General features: G+C 35.6%; 1 protein-coding gene across 1 annotated transcript in view; it reads right to left on the minus strand.

Annotated features, from left to right (window-relative positions):
- The window catches only part of LOC150086732 (sodium- and chloride-dependent GABA transporter 1-like), a 139,729-nt gene that overhangs the window by 43,448 nt on the left and 77,865 nt on the right, over positions 1–18,416 (minus strand). Inside the window, exons 9-10 of the mRNA XM_090372731.1 lie at positions 11,021–11,133; positions 1,607–1,738 (exon numbers count right to left, since the gene is read on the minus strand). Of these exons, the coding sequence (XP_090228857.1) occupies positions 1,607–1,738; positions 11,021–11,133 (245 nt within the window). The remainder of the gene's footprint in view (positions 1–1,606; positions 1,739–11,020; positions 11,134–18,416) is intronic.

Raw genomic sequence — 18,416 nt, forward strand, 5'->3', positions numbered from 1 at the left:
TCTGTGTCACAGTACAAACACTGTAAACACCAGAGGCAGTGTAAAGTTTTTGTGTTGGTCTGCATAGTATAGTGTTGGTCTGTTATTCCTCTAGCATTTAGCTGTGGAGCCCACATTGCCCCGAGGAGGCAGTTGGACATAGTAGGAAATAGATATAGTCTCTGGTGGGGGAAAACCCTGGTCTGTGCCTAAGCTTGCCAGGGAGGGCCCAGGAAAAAAAAATAATAAAATAAATAAAAAAATTAATCAAAAAAAGCAGCTCAGGAAGGTGAAAAGAGAGTGGAGAGACAGTGAAGGTAGGAGTGAACAGATGAAGATAAGGAAGGTGGATAATAGGAAGACTGTCTGCCTGGAAATAGGAAGTTAGGGGAGAAAGAGGGGGCACCCCAGTGGAAGGAGCCCATCCTCCACACGGGGGCTGTCAAGAACAGTAAAAGTAACAATAAATCGAAGAGCAGTGAATGTGTTTTATTTTCTCAGTAATTTTTTTACTTTTTTTGTGTTTTGCTTTCAGTAATTCTGTCTCATAATAAAAAATTATTACTGATAATAAAAAATCTCATAATCATAATAAAAAATTAGAAGTGATTAGATACATAGGCAAAAAGACAGTGCAGGTCTGTGCATAAGCTGATGATGTTGCTATTATCAGTAGGACTAAAGGAGCACTGGAGGAAACAGTGGCCAGGCTGGATAGTGAAGCACAAAGAAGGGGACTTAGGATAAATTAAGTGAAGACAAAATATATAGAAGTCCGAGAATGGCAAATAACATGGAAAATTTAAGAACCAACAGCTTCTTGTTTGAGCATGTTCAAAATTTCACATATCTAGGTTGGCAGATAAACCAGTCCAACTCTATTACTAATGAAATTAAATCCCGTATCCTGAGTGGAAACAGATACTTCTATGCACATGAAAAACTAATGAAGTCCAGAGTACTGAACAGACATTTAAAATTAAGGATATACAAAAGTCTCATTAGACCAGTTGTAACATACAGTTATGAAGCTTGGACATTAACGAGTAAAGATGAGTGGTTGTTGAGAGCGTTTGCACGTAGAATTTTGCAAAAAGTCTTTGGGCCCCGTACAAGACGTTGATAGATCCTGGAGGAGAATGAACCATGAACTTGACAATTTTATTCAGGATGTAGACATCGTCAGATTTGTGAAGAGCCAGAGACTTGCCTGGTTGGGATATGTTATGAGAATGGATGACAGCAGAACAACTAAGAGGAAAATGTAATGGAAACCTATTGGTAGGAGGGCAAGAGGAAGACCACGGAAAAGATGGATGGATGGATGGATGGATGGATGACGTAGAAGAGAACTTAAAGATCACGAGAATAAGAAGTTGGAGAAGTTTGACTTTTGGGAGGGCTTACTGTTGGAACATCGTTGAGAAGGCTAAGACCCACCCTGGGTTATAACACCAGAAGAAGAAGAAAAAGAATAAAAAATTACTGATCATCACTTTCTGAATGGATCTTTACATAAAACAGAAATATTAATATTAACAATAGATATTATTTAGCTTAAAATAATATAAAATCTACAACTTAATCTATTGTAATTTTTTCTTATTCTTTCACAATCACCACCTACCTCTGTAACCATAGGCAAGCCAAACAAAAAGAGAATCATGCATACAAACAAGGTGAAAAGTTTTCTTCTTTTCTGCAATATATGTGCCCACTCATCCACAATTCCAGTGATTAAGGCTTCTACAGTGCAAAACTAAAAAAAAAAAAAAATACATAATAATAATTAACAGTATTTAATAATAAGCTTTTGACTAGTTGAAGGTCAAAATTATCTTTAAAATGTTGCAACTAAATGATAACAGCCTAATTATAGTAGGTTAAATGTTCACTTTACTGAAAAACTCAAATAACCTAAAGAATGTGAAATTAGTCAAATATACTAATTAATTAAGTACTAGATATTAATTTTATTACATCCTTTGTTTTATTTCTTTAAAGTCCACTCTGTTTTATTGTACCTACAGCATAAATAAGAGTCTTGTTGCTGTGAGACTCAAAGTAACTACCACTGTTTTTTGAGCAAACAGGGTTGTTGTTGTTGTTGTTATTTGGTTTTTAGGAGCATTAGCAACTAAGGCCATATTGCTCCGGGATATGCGGTGGTCATTTCCTGACCGTTCCGCATCCTCCGTATTTGGTGGTGACGGGCTCGAACCCCGGTCTAATCAAGAAGCATGTGCTACGCACTGCTGCTCCTTCCCACCTGGCTACGGAGGCGCCTGAGCAAACAGGGTAGCAAAAAAGACAAAGAAAGAAAAAAAAAACACAGAAAGAAAAAAAAATGCTGAGTAATTTCAACAAGTGACTGAGATTTCTCCTTTACTGACAAGTGCTGTTCCTAATAAAATTTCAAATTAATAAAGGAACTGTGTTGCTGCAAATTTATTGAATGACTGACAACCACACATCACTGAAAAAATAAAACTATCCATTAAATATATTTTACAGATAGACTAGTTAAGTGAAAAAAATAACAGGTAAGTTTCTTTCATAAATAAAGAATGAATACAAACACTGCACTAGCTTGGCTGTTTGAACAACAGAACAGTTTCTAGTCTCTCTGCTTGTGCTGTGCTAACATATAAATCATTTAGCATTTAGAAATTGTATATTCTCCATTCTTTACTGCCATATCGAATTAGGAGAATAATTTCTTATTTAGAAGTATGTGTTTGGCTTTTAACCTTAATAACTTTGGTTCCTTACATTAATGCTGTAAAGTTCCTTTAGACCTTTAAAATGCTAAATACATAATAAGCTTGGTTAGAGTAGCAAATGGCATTTGACTAGTAACAATAAAAGCTTGCTTAACAATTCCTTATTTTCTTTATTTGTGTACCATATAACATGTACTTAGCAGAAAAACTATACAGGTGACCCCCACTTAACGGTAATAATTCGTTCCGGAAAAACAGAGCGCTAAGTGAATCCGTGCTAAATGAGCGGCGCATTCCCATAAGGTAACATATGTATTTGTGGTCAGTGCCATAGGATATTTCCTAATTAATAATAAACGGTAGTGAAAGATGCATATATGTCAGTCAAAAAATTTAATATTCAAATATTTATACATATAAAATATTCTGCATTACATACATATACAATTATGTGGTAACTACTTATGTGTCAAAATTAAACTTAAAATTTCAATTAAAATCATGAATTTAATTGATTTAATTTATGAATTTAATCATGAAAAATGCATCGATTTTGGGTTGTACTTTGCCCTCTTCTTGTAAACTAAATGGGGTTTTAATTTTAAATCCCCCGCAGCGTTACCACCAACAATAAAGTCAACCGATCCTTCACCGCTTTGAAACCTGGCATGTTTTTTCTTCTTTCAATATGAAACTTCTTTTAGACATTCATTTCCAAAAAATCCTGCTTCATCTAGGTTAAAAATTTGTTGAGAAGTATAACACATAATAAAAAGGTAAAGTGCAGCCATTATCAACCCACTGCAGGATGGAAGCCTCCTCAACAATTCATGCTGAGGGAAATGGACCATAATCTGCCACACTGGTCCATTGCAGGTTGGCAGATCGACCGTATTCAGCAGTCAGGGCTTGAACCCCGGTCTACTCAAAGAGCGTGTGCTACTGCACTCCCAACCACTCAGCTATGGAGGCCTTAACATGTAATACCCCTCTTCAATAATTTTAACAAGTTCTTTTTTGAAAGTTTCGGTTCCTTGATCTGCACTTGCGGCTTCTCCATGGATTTTAAATCTATTCAACCAGCCCTTACTGGTTTTAAATGGTTCCACATTTTTTTTTTTAGGTGAGTTTTCTTCAGATCATCATTTGGCTAATCTCTCTCGCTCTTTTTTTTTATTTATAATCAAATTAAACGATTTTGTTAAATATGCCAAAAATGCAATCTGTAAAAGAGCGTTACAGTGATTTGTGACAGCGTAATAGTCAAATACAGGTTATAATATAAGAACAGCGTTATAGCGAAACAGCGCAAAGCGAACTGAGTTATAACGAGGGCCTGCTGCATATTTAACTCTTCTTTTAATTTAATTAATGAAGTACCACTGCAGTTATTTAAAATATTACACTTACTCCAAGCTTCATAAACAGAACTTCATTTTTTATCTATATGTATGATTGCCACAAACTCACACAACATTTATTATTGTGTGAGTTTGTTCCCCACTGGAGAATTACTTGGATATCACCTAATAAAAGAAGTGATTGTAGATATTTCAGAAGCTGTAGCTATTTATGCAGTGCAGAAATTGTCAGTGAAACCTGCAGAGCAGAACTGGAAGGTGGAATGTAATGTACTATACTATCAGAAAAACTATAGAGAAGATTACTAGTCAATGGAAAAAAAAAAGGTCATTAATAAAATTAAAAAATTAAAATCATTAATAAAAATTTAAAAAAGTAAAATTGTTATTACTAGTCAATGGAAAAAAAGGTCATTGATATAGAGGGGGAAAGAGTGGGCAAGGGAACAGAACATTGGAGTAATTCGAGAAGTTTACTCCATTGATTAAAAAGGAGTTTCAATATGCTTCACAAGTAAGGTTGAAGATCAAGATCACATGTTGCTCACATGAAAGAATGTGAGACAACAGCAAATTAAAAGCATATATTTCTGGTTACTAAAGGAATAATATTCATATGATTTATTGCATTAATGTAACACACCTCTTTCTGACATTTAATCTCAGTTTAAGATTTTTTATTTTTAGTGAATTTTCCATAGTTCGAGGCATTAGCATTAGTAGAGGCATATGATGCAAGAAAGCAAGCTTATGGAGCATCAGCCAAAAAAAAAAAAAAAAAAGCCACTCCCATTTCACCCCTCTGTTCATTCCAAATACATGTCCAGCTCAGCCTTAAATTTATTTAGGCTATCAACTTCCACAACAAAGGATGGAAGTCTGTTCCACCAACCAACTACCCACTGGCTAAAGGCAAACTTCCGCACATCTATCCTACATCTGTCTTTCCTCAATTTGAATTTATGCCATCTCAGGTGATTATTCTGAACAAGAGGAAGAATCCCATCAGCACTGAGCATGCTCAAACCATTCAAGGCTTTATACACCTCAATCAGATCACCTCGCAGGTGCCTAGTCTCCAGACATTGTAATTTGAAAAACTTAAGCCTTTCTTCGTAAGAGCAACCCTTTGTTCCATTCACTAATCTTGTTGCCCTTCTCTGTGCTCGTTCCAACATCCTTCCACACCCTCTATACCCTTCTTAAAATGAGGCCCCCAGACCTGTATACTTCAGGTCTCAAAGTGTGGCCTGACATTGCCTTATACAAGGGAGATAATCACCTCCTTATCACTGCTAGAAAAAGTCCTGTATATCATTGACAAGACACCATAAGCTACCTTGCATACCGTCTGCACTGCTCAGAAAACTTCATACCTGCCTGCACAATTACCCACAGGTACTTTTCGATCTCTACCACTGTTGGTGTAGTAACACTGAATTGATATGTCACTCTGGGGTTACTGCTTCCCATATGTAGTACTTTACATTTTTCAATGTTAAACTTCATTTGCCACCTCTCAGATCCTGCAGCATACTGTCATCAGTGTCCTTAACAACCCTGCTGACCTTCATATTGTCTGCACACTTGGACATTAAGCTTGATATACCATAATCAATATCATTTATAAATACAGAAAACAACAATGGACCCAACACTGAACCCTGAGGAACTCCACTAATAACATTAGTCCATGACGAGCAGTGTCCATTGATTACCACTCTCTGTCTTCTCCCACTCAACCATCCCTTTATCCATAGCAGCAATTTGCCTGCAATGCCACACTGCTCTAATTTGTGCAGCAGTCTTCCATGTGCAACAGTATCAAAAGCCTTTCTAAGATTCAAATATATGATATCAAAGTTATCCCTGCATCCAATTCCTTTGTGACTACATCATAGTATCCAATCAAATTGGTCAGACAAGACTTTCCCTTAACAAAACCATGCTGTGTCCGAGCTATAACTGAAATCTTTTCTAGATGATCCTGCAGTGCTTCTTTAACCAGTGCCTCCATTAATTTTCCTGGAACAGAAGTTAAACTAACAATATGAACAGAAGTTAAACTAACAATAACAATATGAACAGAAGTTAAACTAACAATAACAATATGAACAGAAGTTAAACTAACAATAACAATATGAACAGAAGTTAAACTAACAATATGCAAGTTAAACTAACAATAACAATATGAACAGAAGTTAAACTAACAATATGCAATATGCTAACAATAGGCTTTTAGCCTAAAACCTTTTTAGTCTATACTGTTGCACACCATCTGGCATCTCTCATATTGTGGACAAATACTTCACAACTGGGTTGTCACTTATTGTAACACCAGGATACCTACCCATTGATGAGAGGCCAAAAAGCCTTGAAACGGTGTCATCTAGGGGGGGGGGGTACTCGTTCAATTATTTTTAGTTGGCTGATTATTTATGTTTTGTAAAGGCACCAACCAGATATAAATGTAAACAGTCAGATAACAAATATAAATGTAAACAGTCAGATAACAAATATAAATGTAAACAATCAGATAACAAATATAAATAATCAAGTAACCATTATAAATTTTACCAAAGTAACATTTATATTTGTTACTCTACAACAATACCGGACAGTCCTAAACATTACAGCCAACACGCTTGATCTTTTTCTCACAACCAACACTTCTAAGTACACGGTCGAAGTGAGTGGTCCATTACGCACCTCATATCACAACTTGGTGATCGTCTCTTCTCCAATGGAGCCTTTATCTCATGGCTATTCCCAACCTTGTGTTGTTTGGCATTACAAGAATGCAAAATAGGATGACCTGCGAGATTTCTTTTCCTTGGTTGGATTACTGTTTCAAAACTTCTGATGTCAACATTTGCTCAGATCGTGTCAGTGAAATTATTCTTGTAGGAATGGAATCCTTTATTCCACACTCCACTTTAAAATCTCATCCATTATCTAAACCTTGGTTTTCCAATAAATGTGCTAAGGCTGTTCAAGAGAAGAACGTTGCATATCGTAATTGGCTTGTTTCCAATTTTTCGGTTTCATTTTCTGCCTACACCAAAGCTCGCAACAATTGTAAAGCAATTATTAATCAGTCCAAACTAGACTTTGAACAGGGTAAGAGTAGAAAAATTGCTTCTTGCCCTAATGGTAGCGGAGCATTCTGGTCTCTTGCCAAAGCTATTGGGTGCAAATTTTGTCCATCTCTGCTCCCATCTCTGTCAAAACCAGATGGTTCTGTTGTCACTTCAGCCAAGGATAAAGCTGACCTGCTGGCATCCCATTTTTCTTCCAACTCATGTATTAATGATCTTGGTAAAACACCTCCCACCATTCCCAACACACTCCATTCAATGTCTCCTGTGGTTTTCTCTCAAAAGCATGTTGGAAGGATTTTAACGAATCTCGATGCTAAGAAATCTCCAGATGCCTGATGGTATTTCTCCACTTGTTCTCAAAACCTGTGCTCCTGAACTTACAGCTGTTCTTTTTCGCCTTTTTTCACTTTCTTATTCCAAAAGTGTTTTTCCTTCTGCTTGGAAATTTGCTCATATCCAGCCAGTTCCTAAAAAGGGTGTCAAATCTCTCCCATCCAATTATCATCCCATTGCAATTACTTCTACTCTTTCTAAAGTAATGGAGAAATCAATTAACTGCCAACTCTTAAACTACCTAGAAACCTTCCATCTGATCAATGATCGCCAGTATGGATTCCATCAGTGTCGATCCACTGGTGATATTCTGGTTCATGTTACCCATTTATGGGCAAATTCAATCGAAAGGTTCGGTGAAACACAAGCAGTTGCTCTTGACATCTCAAAAGATTTCGATCGTGTTTAGCATAAAGGTCTTCTAAACAAGAACAAGCTTCCATCTTATGGTTTGCTAACTGTTTTTTTCTAATTGGTTATCCAGTTTTGTCTCTGATCGCTCACTGAGGGTGATGGTAATTCGCTCTCTGTCTTCTAACTTCTCCACTAATGCTGGTGTCCCTGAAGTCAGTTCTTTCCCCACTCTTTTTCTCTTGTATATTAATGATCTTCCATTGACTGGAAATCCTATCCATAGTTTTGCCAATGATAGCACATTGCATTCCACTTTTCATTTTGAGAAATCTTGCCCTGCTCAATCAGCTTCAACTCCTCAAATATCTGCTACCAATTCCTTAAATGCCAATCTCCAGGTAATTCTCCAGTGGGGCAAAGACAACTTAGTTGATTTCAATCCTTCTAAAACTCAGTCTTGTCTTATATCTCACAAAAAGGATTCTTCCGCTCCTGTGCTTATCTTTAGTGACACTCCGATTTCTAGGCAAAATGATATATCTCTTTTGGGGATTACCCTGACTTCTAATCTCTATTGGCAAAAGCACATTACAAATACTGCTTCCTCTGCATCTAAAAAACTTGGTTTTCTCTTTCGCTCTTAGCGTTACTTTTCTTCCAAACAACTGTTCACTCTGTACAAATTGCAAATCTGCCCTACCATGGAATATTGTTCCCACATCTGGGGCGGTGTCCCCCAAACATCTCTCAGATTCCATTCAAAAGAGGGCAGCTAGGTTAATTAATGACTCCTCTCTAACAGAGTCTCTCCACTTGCTGTCTCATAACCATACTGTTTTTGCTTCATGCCTTTTCTACAGATACTTCCATGGGCAATGTTCTTCTGAATTGCCTTCTATAATTCCCGTTCTCTCTTTCAAAACAGTCCAAACACATGCTGCCACCAGCCAACATCCATTTACTGTCCAACTTCAAACTCACAGAACCAACTTTTCGTCTTCCTTGTTTATTCATTCAACTGCCGTTTTCTGTCACAACCTTCCTTCATACATATTTCCTGAAAATTAGTCTACAGAAGTTGAAGTCTAATGTTAAAAAATATCTTCTTTCATCTTCTGAACCTCCAACCCAAGCACGGTACTAAGTACTATAGGCTCTAATACCTCTTATGTTTGGGGTTTTCATTAAAAAAAAAAAAAAAAAAAATCTGGTTTTACTTTTTAATTACTTTTGATTATCCCTCCCTCTCCATCTGTACTTTCAATGAAATTTTGCAGTTACCTGTAAGTTTACAATGCTTGTGCCTAGTCTGAATGAAACAGAGGCAGTTCATTAAATTTCAGATCTTTGTGTCAAAACCTAGTTCCTCACTAATGAGGCACCAATAAGCCCCCAAAATAGTTTTTTATGGGGAGTGGGGAATTATTTTTATGGTTGGTCAATAAGTCACCTTTCTATGGTGTGGTTTATTTACCTAATCCTGTATTGTGTACCTAATTATCAGGCCATTAACTTGAGGCTTTACCCAGCCCAAAATAATATGAACTTGCAAAGTTCACAAGACAACAGCAGCATGTAAGTGTATATTTCTGGGAAAAATGCTATGAAAATATGCTGGTAATTTTAAAAAAAGTACTGGCTATGATATATCCTCATGAAATATTTGTGGTGACCCAACAGGGATAGTTAACCTTAGGATGTAGCTAGGCTACATGAAATAGTGTCGCTCCTTTTCTGTGTAAGTGAGATGCTGAACAAAACAAAGACATTTCACTGTTCAAGAATGGCCTGTTAGACAAAAAAGTTTAGTTTAGTTCCAGAGCAGAGAAATGTGTTGACTCAGCCATTTGTAAACAGAGGAAAAAGTTTTTTTTTTTTTTTACCTTCCCTTTATATTAAACTAGGCCAATAAAAAACTAAAATTCAAGAATAAGAATTGTGATAGATTGTTATTGAATAATATAAATTTCTGCAAATAAATGAATAGAAAATCAAAGGGTATTTTCACCTGCTAAAATTTAAAGAACTGATGTAGAGTAGCACAGTTGAAGGCATATTAAACCACCTGAAAAGGTAGCATGGAACTCTGGTTACTACCAATTTCCTATGCAATGTTAGAGCATACAATTATGTTAAATAAATGCTGGATACCATTATGAAGCATTTAATTACTGAAAATTTTTAGAGTAAAAAAGAACTTTTATAAATTCTATGACAAAACTGGCTCAACCGATTTGTATAAAACATGCCACAGAAAATGTACAATTATTCAGAATGTATACATCAATAGCAGATCCAAGAAGGGTAATGGAGATGATTATCACCCCATCCCAAAGGATGGTCTTGCATAATCTGCTTCTGCATTATGTGCAAATAAAACACTTTTCCTATGCTGTCAATTCCAATCCCACAAGCATAAGGTTGGATTTTCCCTTGCCAATAACCCCCCAAAATATGCCAAGTGGATGCATGCTTGGTTTATATATGTACAGTACTTCATTCAAATTGAGTCCAATATCTGACTTTTGCCCTTTTTACTGTTAATCCTAGACTAGCTCCAACAAGTGAACATCTGATAGGCATGCACTATTAGCATTAGTTGAGGCATGTGATGCAAGAAAGCAAGCTTATACAGCATCAGCCAAAAAAAAAAAAAAAAAAAAGCTTCCCATTTCATCCATCTGGTCACTCCAAATGTTTGTCTAGTTCAGCTTTAAATTTATTTAAGCTATCAACTTCCACAATAACAGATGGAAGTTTGTTCCAGCAATCAACTACCCACTGGCTAAAGGCAAACTTCCACACATCTATTCTACAACTATTCCTTGTTTGTAACTACTGTTTCCATTCCCACACATCTATTCTACAACTATTCCTTGTTTGTAACTACTGTTTCCATTCTATGAAAGGACTATAAGCTTACAACTTTCTCAAAAGTTTAATATTAAAATATTAATAACATTTAGGAAAAGTATGGCTAAAATAATAAGATACACCTTGTGGTAAGTGAATGTTCTTAAATATTCATCTGCTGCAAACAAAATTTTAATGAAGACATTAGTGGATTTAAGTATGTAAATAAAAGCAGCATAGTAAAAAGAGATATGAAACAAAGCAACTAACTATTAATATATGTTCCTTGTGTGGAGTTAAGTTATTCACAACTCACCTGACTATCAACACCAAGTAAAAGCAACATCAGAAAAAACAGAACAGACCACAGTGGTGAAAGGGGTAAGTGTACCACCACTTCTGGATAGGTCAAAAATGCCAATCCAGGTCCTGTTAAAAAAAACAAAACAAAAATGCTTTTACAAGATAAATCATTTCAATATATATAAACTAAAACTATCATATAAAGAAGCATTTATAAGTAACATTTATATTTGTTACTCTGGTTTTTGTTCCCCTCACTGGCCACCTGTCTGCACTGCTCAGAGAGCTTCATATCTGACTGCATAATTATCCCCTGGTCTTTTTCATTCTCCATTACTCTGAGTGTGGTACCATGCAGTTGGTATGTTAATCTGCAAATATGTATATACTATAGTATTTTGGGAGCATTCACAAATGCATGAAGTGCCCATTTGTCTTCATCCCATCCATTTATCAATTTGTCCAGACAACTGCATGTAACAACTTCATTCCCAGTGAAGAGATTTTTAGGAAATTTTATATTTTGGTCTTAAAGAAAGACTTGTTAAGTAATCCCAAATAATTAAAACTGGACTAAAAGAAATTCAGCAGTTTTTTCACATATAAGTGGAAATTTAACACTATTATATTCCCATGTATATACACAACATTAGTATTAGTAGTGGCAAATGATGCAAGAAAGCAAGCTTATATAGCATCAGTCAAAAAAAAAAAAAAAAAAAAAAAACTTTCCATGTAGCCCTGTCCACCCTTCTAACAATTTGTCTAGTTCCTCCTTGAATTCATTCAAACTGCCCACCTTGTAACACCAGATGGAAATTTGTTCCAAAAATCAACTACCCACCGGTTGCAGACAAATTTCCACGTATCAATTCATCCAATCATCCTTCCTCAATTTGAATTTATGGCCCCTCATATTTGTAGTCTGAGCAAGAGGAAGTATTTCATTAGCAGTGAGTTTACTAAATTCATTCAAAATCTTAAAACAGTTCAATCAGATCTCCTTGCAGGTGTAAAGTCTCCAGGCATTGCAATTTGAAGAAATGAGCCTTTCCTGGTAAGAATAAGAGCACTATTTTGGTCCCCTCACTGACCACCTGTCTGCACTGCTCAGACAGCTTCATATCTGACTGCACAATTATCCCCAGGTCTTTTTCATTCTCCACTACTCTGAGTATGGTACATGCAGTTCGTACGTTAATCTGGAATTATTTCTACCCATGTGAAGTACCTTGCATTTGTCAATGTTAAACTTCTCAGTCCATCTGCCTAATTTTTCTTGATCTTGTTGCAGTAGCATACCCTGATTACTGTCAATTAACCACCCTGCCAACCTTTGTATCACCTGAAAACTTGATAAGCCTGATATGCCTTCATCAATATCATTAATAAATACTGAAAACACAACAACAGGCTCAGCATTGAACCCTGAGGGACATTCCACTAATTAACATTAGTCCAACAAGAGCAGTGCCCATTGATAACCATTCTGTCTTCTCCCACTCAACCATCCCTTTATCTATAGCATAACTTGCCTTTAATGCCACAGTGCTCCAACTGTATAGCAGTATTTTTTGTGCAACAGTATCAAAAGCTTTTCTAATAATTCTGACATCATATACTTTTCCAGTATATGATGTAAAAATTATTTTTTTGCATCCAGCTCCTTTGTTATTGCATTACAGTATCCAATCAAACTGGACAGACAAGGCTGCCCCTTAATAAATTCATGCTGTAAATGTAATGCAAGACCATCTTGACAGGAATGTCTAGATGGTCCTGCATTACTTCTTGAAGCAGTGACTGCATTATTTTCCCTGTTTTCCCTGGAACAGAGGTCAAGCTAACAGGTTTATAATTACTTATGTCATCCTTTTATTCCCCTCCTCTGAATTGGAGAAACATTTGCACATCTCCAGTCCATAGGGACACCTCACCCAAATCCAGAGATGTTCTCATAATTATGTCTAAGGGTTTGCTTACCTCCCTTGCTGCCCCCTTAATATAATTGGATAGATCGCATCCACTCCAAGTGCTTTCTATGTTTACATAAGTAAAGAAGTCTTTGCTGCTTATCGTTGCATTCTTTTCTAGAGATGTCTTGTAACTTTAAGGTGGTAGATGACTTTCATCAACCAGTGAAATACCACCACTTTGCATATTGGAGGCTTGAAGTGGTGAAACCCATGTTTAGTCTCTAGAGCAAAGTTTCCGGCATCCCCCTCCCCCCATACTTCTCCTTCAACCCATGCACGGTACTAAGTACTATAGGTTTTGATACCTTTCGTGTTTGGGATTTTCATAAAAAAAAAAATATATATATGCCTTAGCTTGCCTAACTTCCTTTTTGACTTGATTGCAGACCAGTTTTTATCTACTGTAGGCTTCTATATCACCTGATAATTTATATGCGTTCCATACATTCTTCTCCTCGGCCACAAGTCCCTCAGTACTTTTGACATACATTTTAAGTCTAAGCCATGAACAGTATCTCTTGGTATAAAAACCCTAGTACCTTCTATGACTATGTAACTGAATGCTTCCCATTTAGAATTTGCTGCTGATAACTTCATCAGTTGGTCCCATTGCACGGAGCTTAAAAACTGTCTGAGATCACCGTAGTAACCTTTAAGAATACAAAAGTCCCTCTCTTTGCCCTTGAGAGTAGTTACATCTTTAAGTAAATCCTACATCAATATGCTATAATCACTGTTACCTAGTAGGTATTAAGTATTAAAAACCTGCAAATCCTTAATGCATTAAAGGTTGCTTCTAATAATCAGTCAAGAGTATTACTTTCTCTTGTTGCCTCTCTAACATGCTAGTGTAGAAAAAATTCATTCAATAAATTCACAAATGTCTTGCTACTGTGTGAGTAACCATCAATAATAAATTACTGTTTGCAACAAAAAGAACATGAAAGCTACACGTTCTTTTAACAAAGACTGTTTCTTTGACCGATTCTCCTACCTTTAATTTGGTTTGGGTTTTTTTTTTTTTTTTTTAGGAACATTAGCAACTAAGGCCATATTGCTCTGGGGATATGCGGTGGTCATTCCCTGACCTTACTGCATCATCCGTATTTGGTGGTCACGGCTCGAACCCCGGTCTAATCAAGAAGCATGTGCTACACACTGCTGCTACTGCCCATGGAGGCGCCCCTACCTTTAATATAATTTTACATCTTTTTCACAAAAAAATCCGTTAAACTATGGCTGGCCTGCCTTCCCATTAAATTCAGATTTTTTTTTAAATTTCAGTAAATTTTTGCATAAAATTTTGTTAACCTTCTCTAGTTAACTCTTTCATGAGTACGTTTCCTTGAACATGTGTGGGTTCCCTATAGTCAGTTTTCAATATGGGTATGATCTCTGAAATGAGCTGCTTCATTTCACAATTTTGAAGATTGTAAAAATAAAATCTCTGTATAAATGCTTTTAAATATTTATTTTTTCTTATTTTTAATTCCGTGCCCACCATTAGAGTTAAATTACTGTCAAAAAATAAAATAGAGTTTATAAAAAGAACTTGAAATGTACACAAATTCACTAAATATAATTTAAAAAATGAACTCATCATTACTATTTTTTTTTTTGAAGCAATTATATTTTCTACACCTATTTATGTATCACATAATTCGACTTCAACTTCTGGATCTGAATTCCACAGAATTTCTTCAATATAAGCTTTTTAAAGCCAAAATTGGATAGCAGTGGCCAACATGATATCCGGCGTCTCCGTAGCCAGGTGGGCAGGAGCAGCAGTGCGTAGCACACACTTCTTGATTAGACCGGGGTTCGAGCCCGTGACCACCAAATACGGAGGATGCGGAAAGGTCAGGGAATGACCACCGCATATCCCTGGAGCAATATGGCCTTAGTTGCTAATGCTCCTAAAAACCAAATAACAAACAAACAGGTATGATATCTGAAAGTTCTGAAAACTATTTTCATGCTGCCTTCTATTAAAACTGTGTCTTCTATTAGTTGGAAATACAGATAAGGCATGGCACTCTGCAGTGGCAAAAGTAGATGACACTGTAGAACAGATATCATCTTTTAAGGGCACGAAAGGTGATACTGTTGAACATGTTGGCACTAATGATAGTAAGAGTAGGACATGTGAAGACTTACTTAATGAGTACAGGGCAATGTTGGAAAAAAAGTCACGAGTTAGGATTAAATTTGAAAGTGTTTGCAATTCTGCCTAGACACAATAGGAAGGAGGCACCTCCGTAGCCAGGTGGGCAGGAGCAGCAGTGCGTAGCACACGCTTCTTGATTAGACTGGGGTTCAAGCCCATGACCACTAAATACGGAGGATGTGAAAAGGTCAGGGAATGACCAACGCATATCCCCGGAGCAATATGGCCTTAGTTGCTAATGCTCCTAAAAACCAAATAACAAACAAACAATAGGAAGGAGTACATGATGAAAGCCTTGTCAATCAGTTTGGCTCTGGAGAGACTGTGCAAGGCTCATGGGGTAGAATTTTTAAAAAAAAATGTTGAAAAACTATTTATGCAGAAGAACAAAAACACCAAGCATTATCTCTTGTTTCCATCTCTAATTAACAAAATTAGAGACGGAAACAAGAGATAATGATGGCATTGAAAAACATGCCTTTTCAATTGTTACTTATAGGTAATGAAAGTGATTCCAAAGTGATTTCCTAGAAAAAGAAAAAACAAAATAATGTCAAATTGAAAGCAGTCTTCCAGTATTGGAAGGTGACTTTACAAGGTACATTACTGGGTGTCTTCTGCTGACCAACTGAAAGCATTTGAATCCTTCACTGTCAAATGATTAACTTGTTGCTGAAAAGGTAGCTGCATGCCTTCCTCTGAAAATGGAAAAATGTTGGATGGACATTTAACTACCACATAGAAATATGTGCAAAAAGAAAAGACAGATTGAAACGTTTCAATTACTGGATACCACTGAAATAAGAAATGTTTTGAAACGTGTGTGTACATGTTAGTTGTCTTTGAGTAAATTTTTAAATAGACTGGTAGAAAAGCAGCAACTTCTGACAAATCTACAAAAGGATGAAGCTAGAAGACCCAAGAAATCCCCGTGAGTAACTTTCAAAGTTACCAAGTTGAAAAATGCAACAAGCAATCTTTTAATTATATCTAAATGCAGATCGTGATTCAAAAGAAATTTTGAAAATAAGACAATTGATGAACTCCTCAAGGAAAATAACTTTTGAATCACAAACTTCTAGTGCAAACTAGCCGATAACTCTATGCAGATTATCCTTACACATGCACAAAGGTTGCTCATATTCTTTTCTTCTGGTCTGAATAAAGCATTTTGCTTTTTCTTTTAAACTTCATGCCAATATTTGAAACTCCAAACATAGTTTTTCTTTCAAACGGGCCTTGCATCCATTTACTAAGGTTATTACTCCTTGATATGTTGAATAATGTGTTGTGTAAATTTGCTAGGCCTACAGCTGTTCCACTTCCCTATCTCATTTAGTCTGCTATGGTAATTCTGCTCCTATGATGAAGGCAGATTCATAGGCAGATCTACTGCCAAGGTCATGAAAAGTCTAAAACAATGGAGAGTCTAATCTTCTAAGAGAATATTCTGTTCTTTTGTTCAGTGAAGGAGTATTTTATTGCCGTATGTGACTACAGTGGTGAAGTATGCCATTAAAAAATTTTCTTATAAATGCTGAAGTAGCACAAATTTCATCAACAACAGATGGAAATTTGTTGCAAAAATCAATCAACCACCTCCTGGTTACAGTCCATATGAGGAAAGACTTCAAATATATGGGTTGCACAACTTGGAAACTAGGCACCTTAAGAGTCTTGATTAAGATGTTTAAGGCACTGAGAGGCAAAAGTAAAAAATGAATGAGGATGAAATTTTCATGGTTAAAAATGATTCTAGAACTAGGGGCCATAAATTCAAGTTATGGGGGGGGAGAAGTTTAGACTGGATTGCAGGAAGTTTTATTTTAGCCAGCGAGTTATAAATTACTAGAATAAGTTACCTACATGGGTGATAGAGGTTGACAGTTTAGGGAAATTCAGAGGTCAGCTGGATAGTTACCTATGGGAGGAGGAAAATGCATAGGTTGTCTATTTCCCTTTCTTTTATTAATTATTTATTTTATTTATTTAATTAAGCAGTGCTACTTTAATATACTTATTTATTTTATTTAATTTTTTTATTATTATTATTTTACTTTTTATTTTTTTTTTTTGGCTGGTGAGGAATAAGCCTTAGGCTTCCTTGCACCATATGGCCATTACTAATACTAATTGGTAGTGCTTCATTGTAAAATTCAAAAATTCTTATAGACAAGTTTCTTGTACTTATCAGTGAAGAGAAAGAAACAGATGAAATAACAGATGTTATGAAATATCTATTCTGTAGATTTCAGTGTGCTATTATGAAAGAAGAAAGAATTGATGTACAGTGGTCCTTGGTTGGGGAATGACAAGTACAGAAGGAAAATAAAAGTGAAATATGTATAAAATATTATCTGAATTCATACTTGGCATTTTAAAAATTCCTCAAAGCAATGCTGAGTGTGAGAGGATATTTAACTAGGTGAAAAAACAAATTGAGATCAGATCTTTTCTTTTTGATGAAACTTAAGAAATGCTCTTGACAGGCAAGTCTAGACAGCAGGGATAATGTTATAAACAAAACTAATTAGATAGTATGAATCAGAGCTGTAATACTCAATATGTTCTACGTTGATAATAATATTAGTAAATTAATAAGAGGAGTTTACCTCAATATAGTACGTGGAACACTTCCGTATGATACCCTCCAGAAATTAAAACGGAAAAAACGAAAAAATCGACAACTTACCGGTACATTAAAGTATTGAGGTAAACTCCTCTTATTAATTTACTAATAAACAAAACTTTAATTAAATTTTTGAAGAGGGTTTATCTGAAAAATTTTTCAGATAATTCAAGACAAAAACCACATTAAAAAAATGCTGGGTGCATTACTTTGAAAGCAAACTGTAATGGTAAATAAAGCCTGTGGTTTTATTTTAATATAAAATGTGTATATTTATATAAAATATCTAGTATTAAAAAAATAGCATATTTCTAAAAGATGAAGCAAAGCAGGGGTGACATATCCTAAACTTATTAAAGTGATTTCTGGACTCTATAGTATAGTGAAGTTGTTGTTTGTTGTTTTATGACACAGTGGCATCTAAGGCCATAATGTACCATATAATGGAAGAGAAAAATTAGTAAAACAACATTTAAACAGTAAGAAAAATAGCTTTAGAGGAAGATATGTTAAATATTAATTGTACTGTGATAAAACAAAAAATAAACTTCTGTGAAGTTATGGAACAGATGGGAGGATGAATATCTAACAGTGAGAGAATTATTATGAGGATGAATGAAAAGCATTTAAAATATGG

Source organism: Mastigoproctus giganteus, chromosome 4 (assembly GCF_048544385.1).
Source record: "Mastigoproctus giganteus isolate SK-2022 chromosome 4, ASM4854438v1, whole genome shotgun sequence".
Lineage (NCBI taxonomy): Eukaryota > Metazoa > Arthropoda > Arachnida > Uropygi > Thelyphonidae > Mastigoproctus > Mastigoproctus giganteus.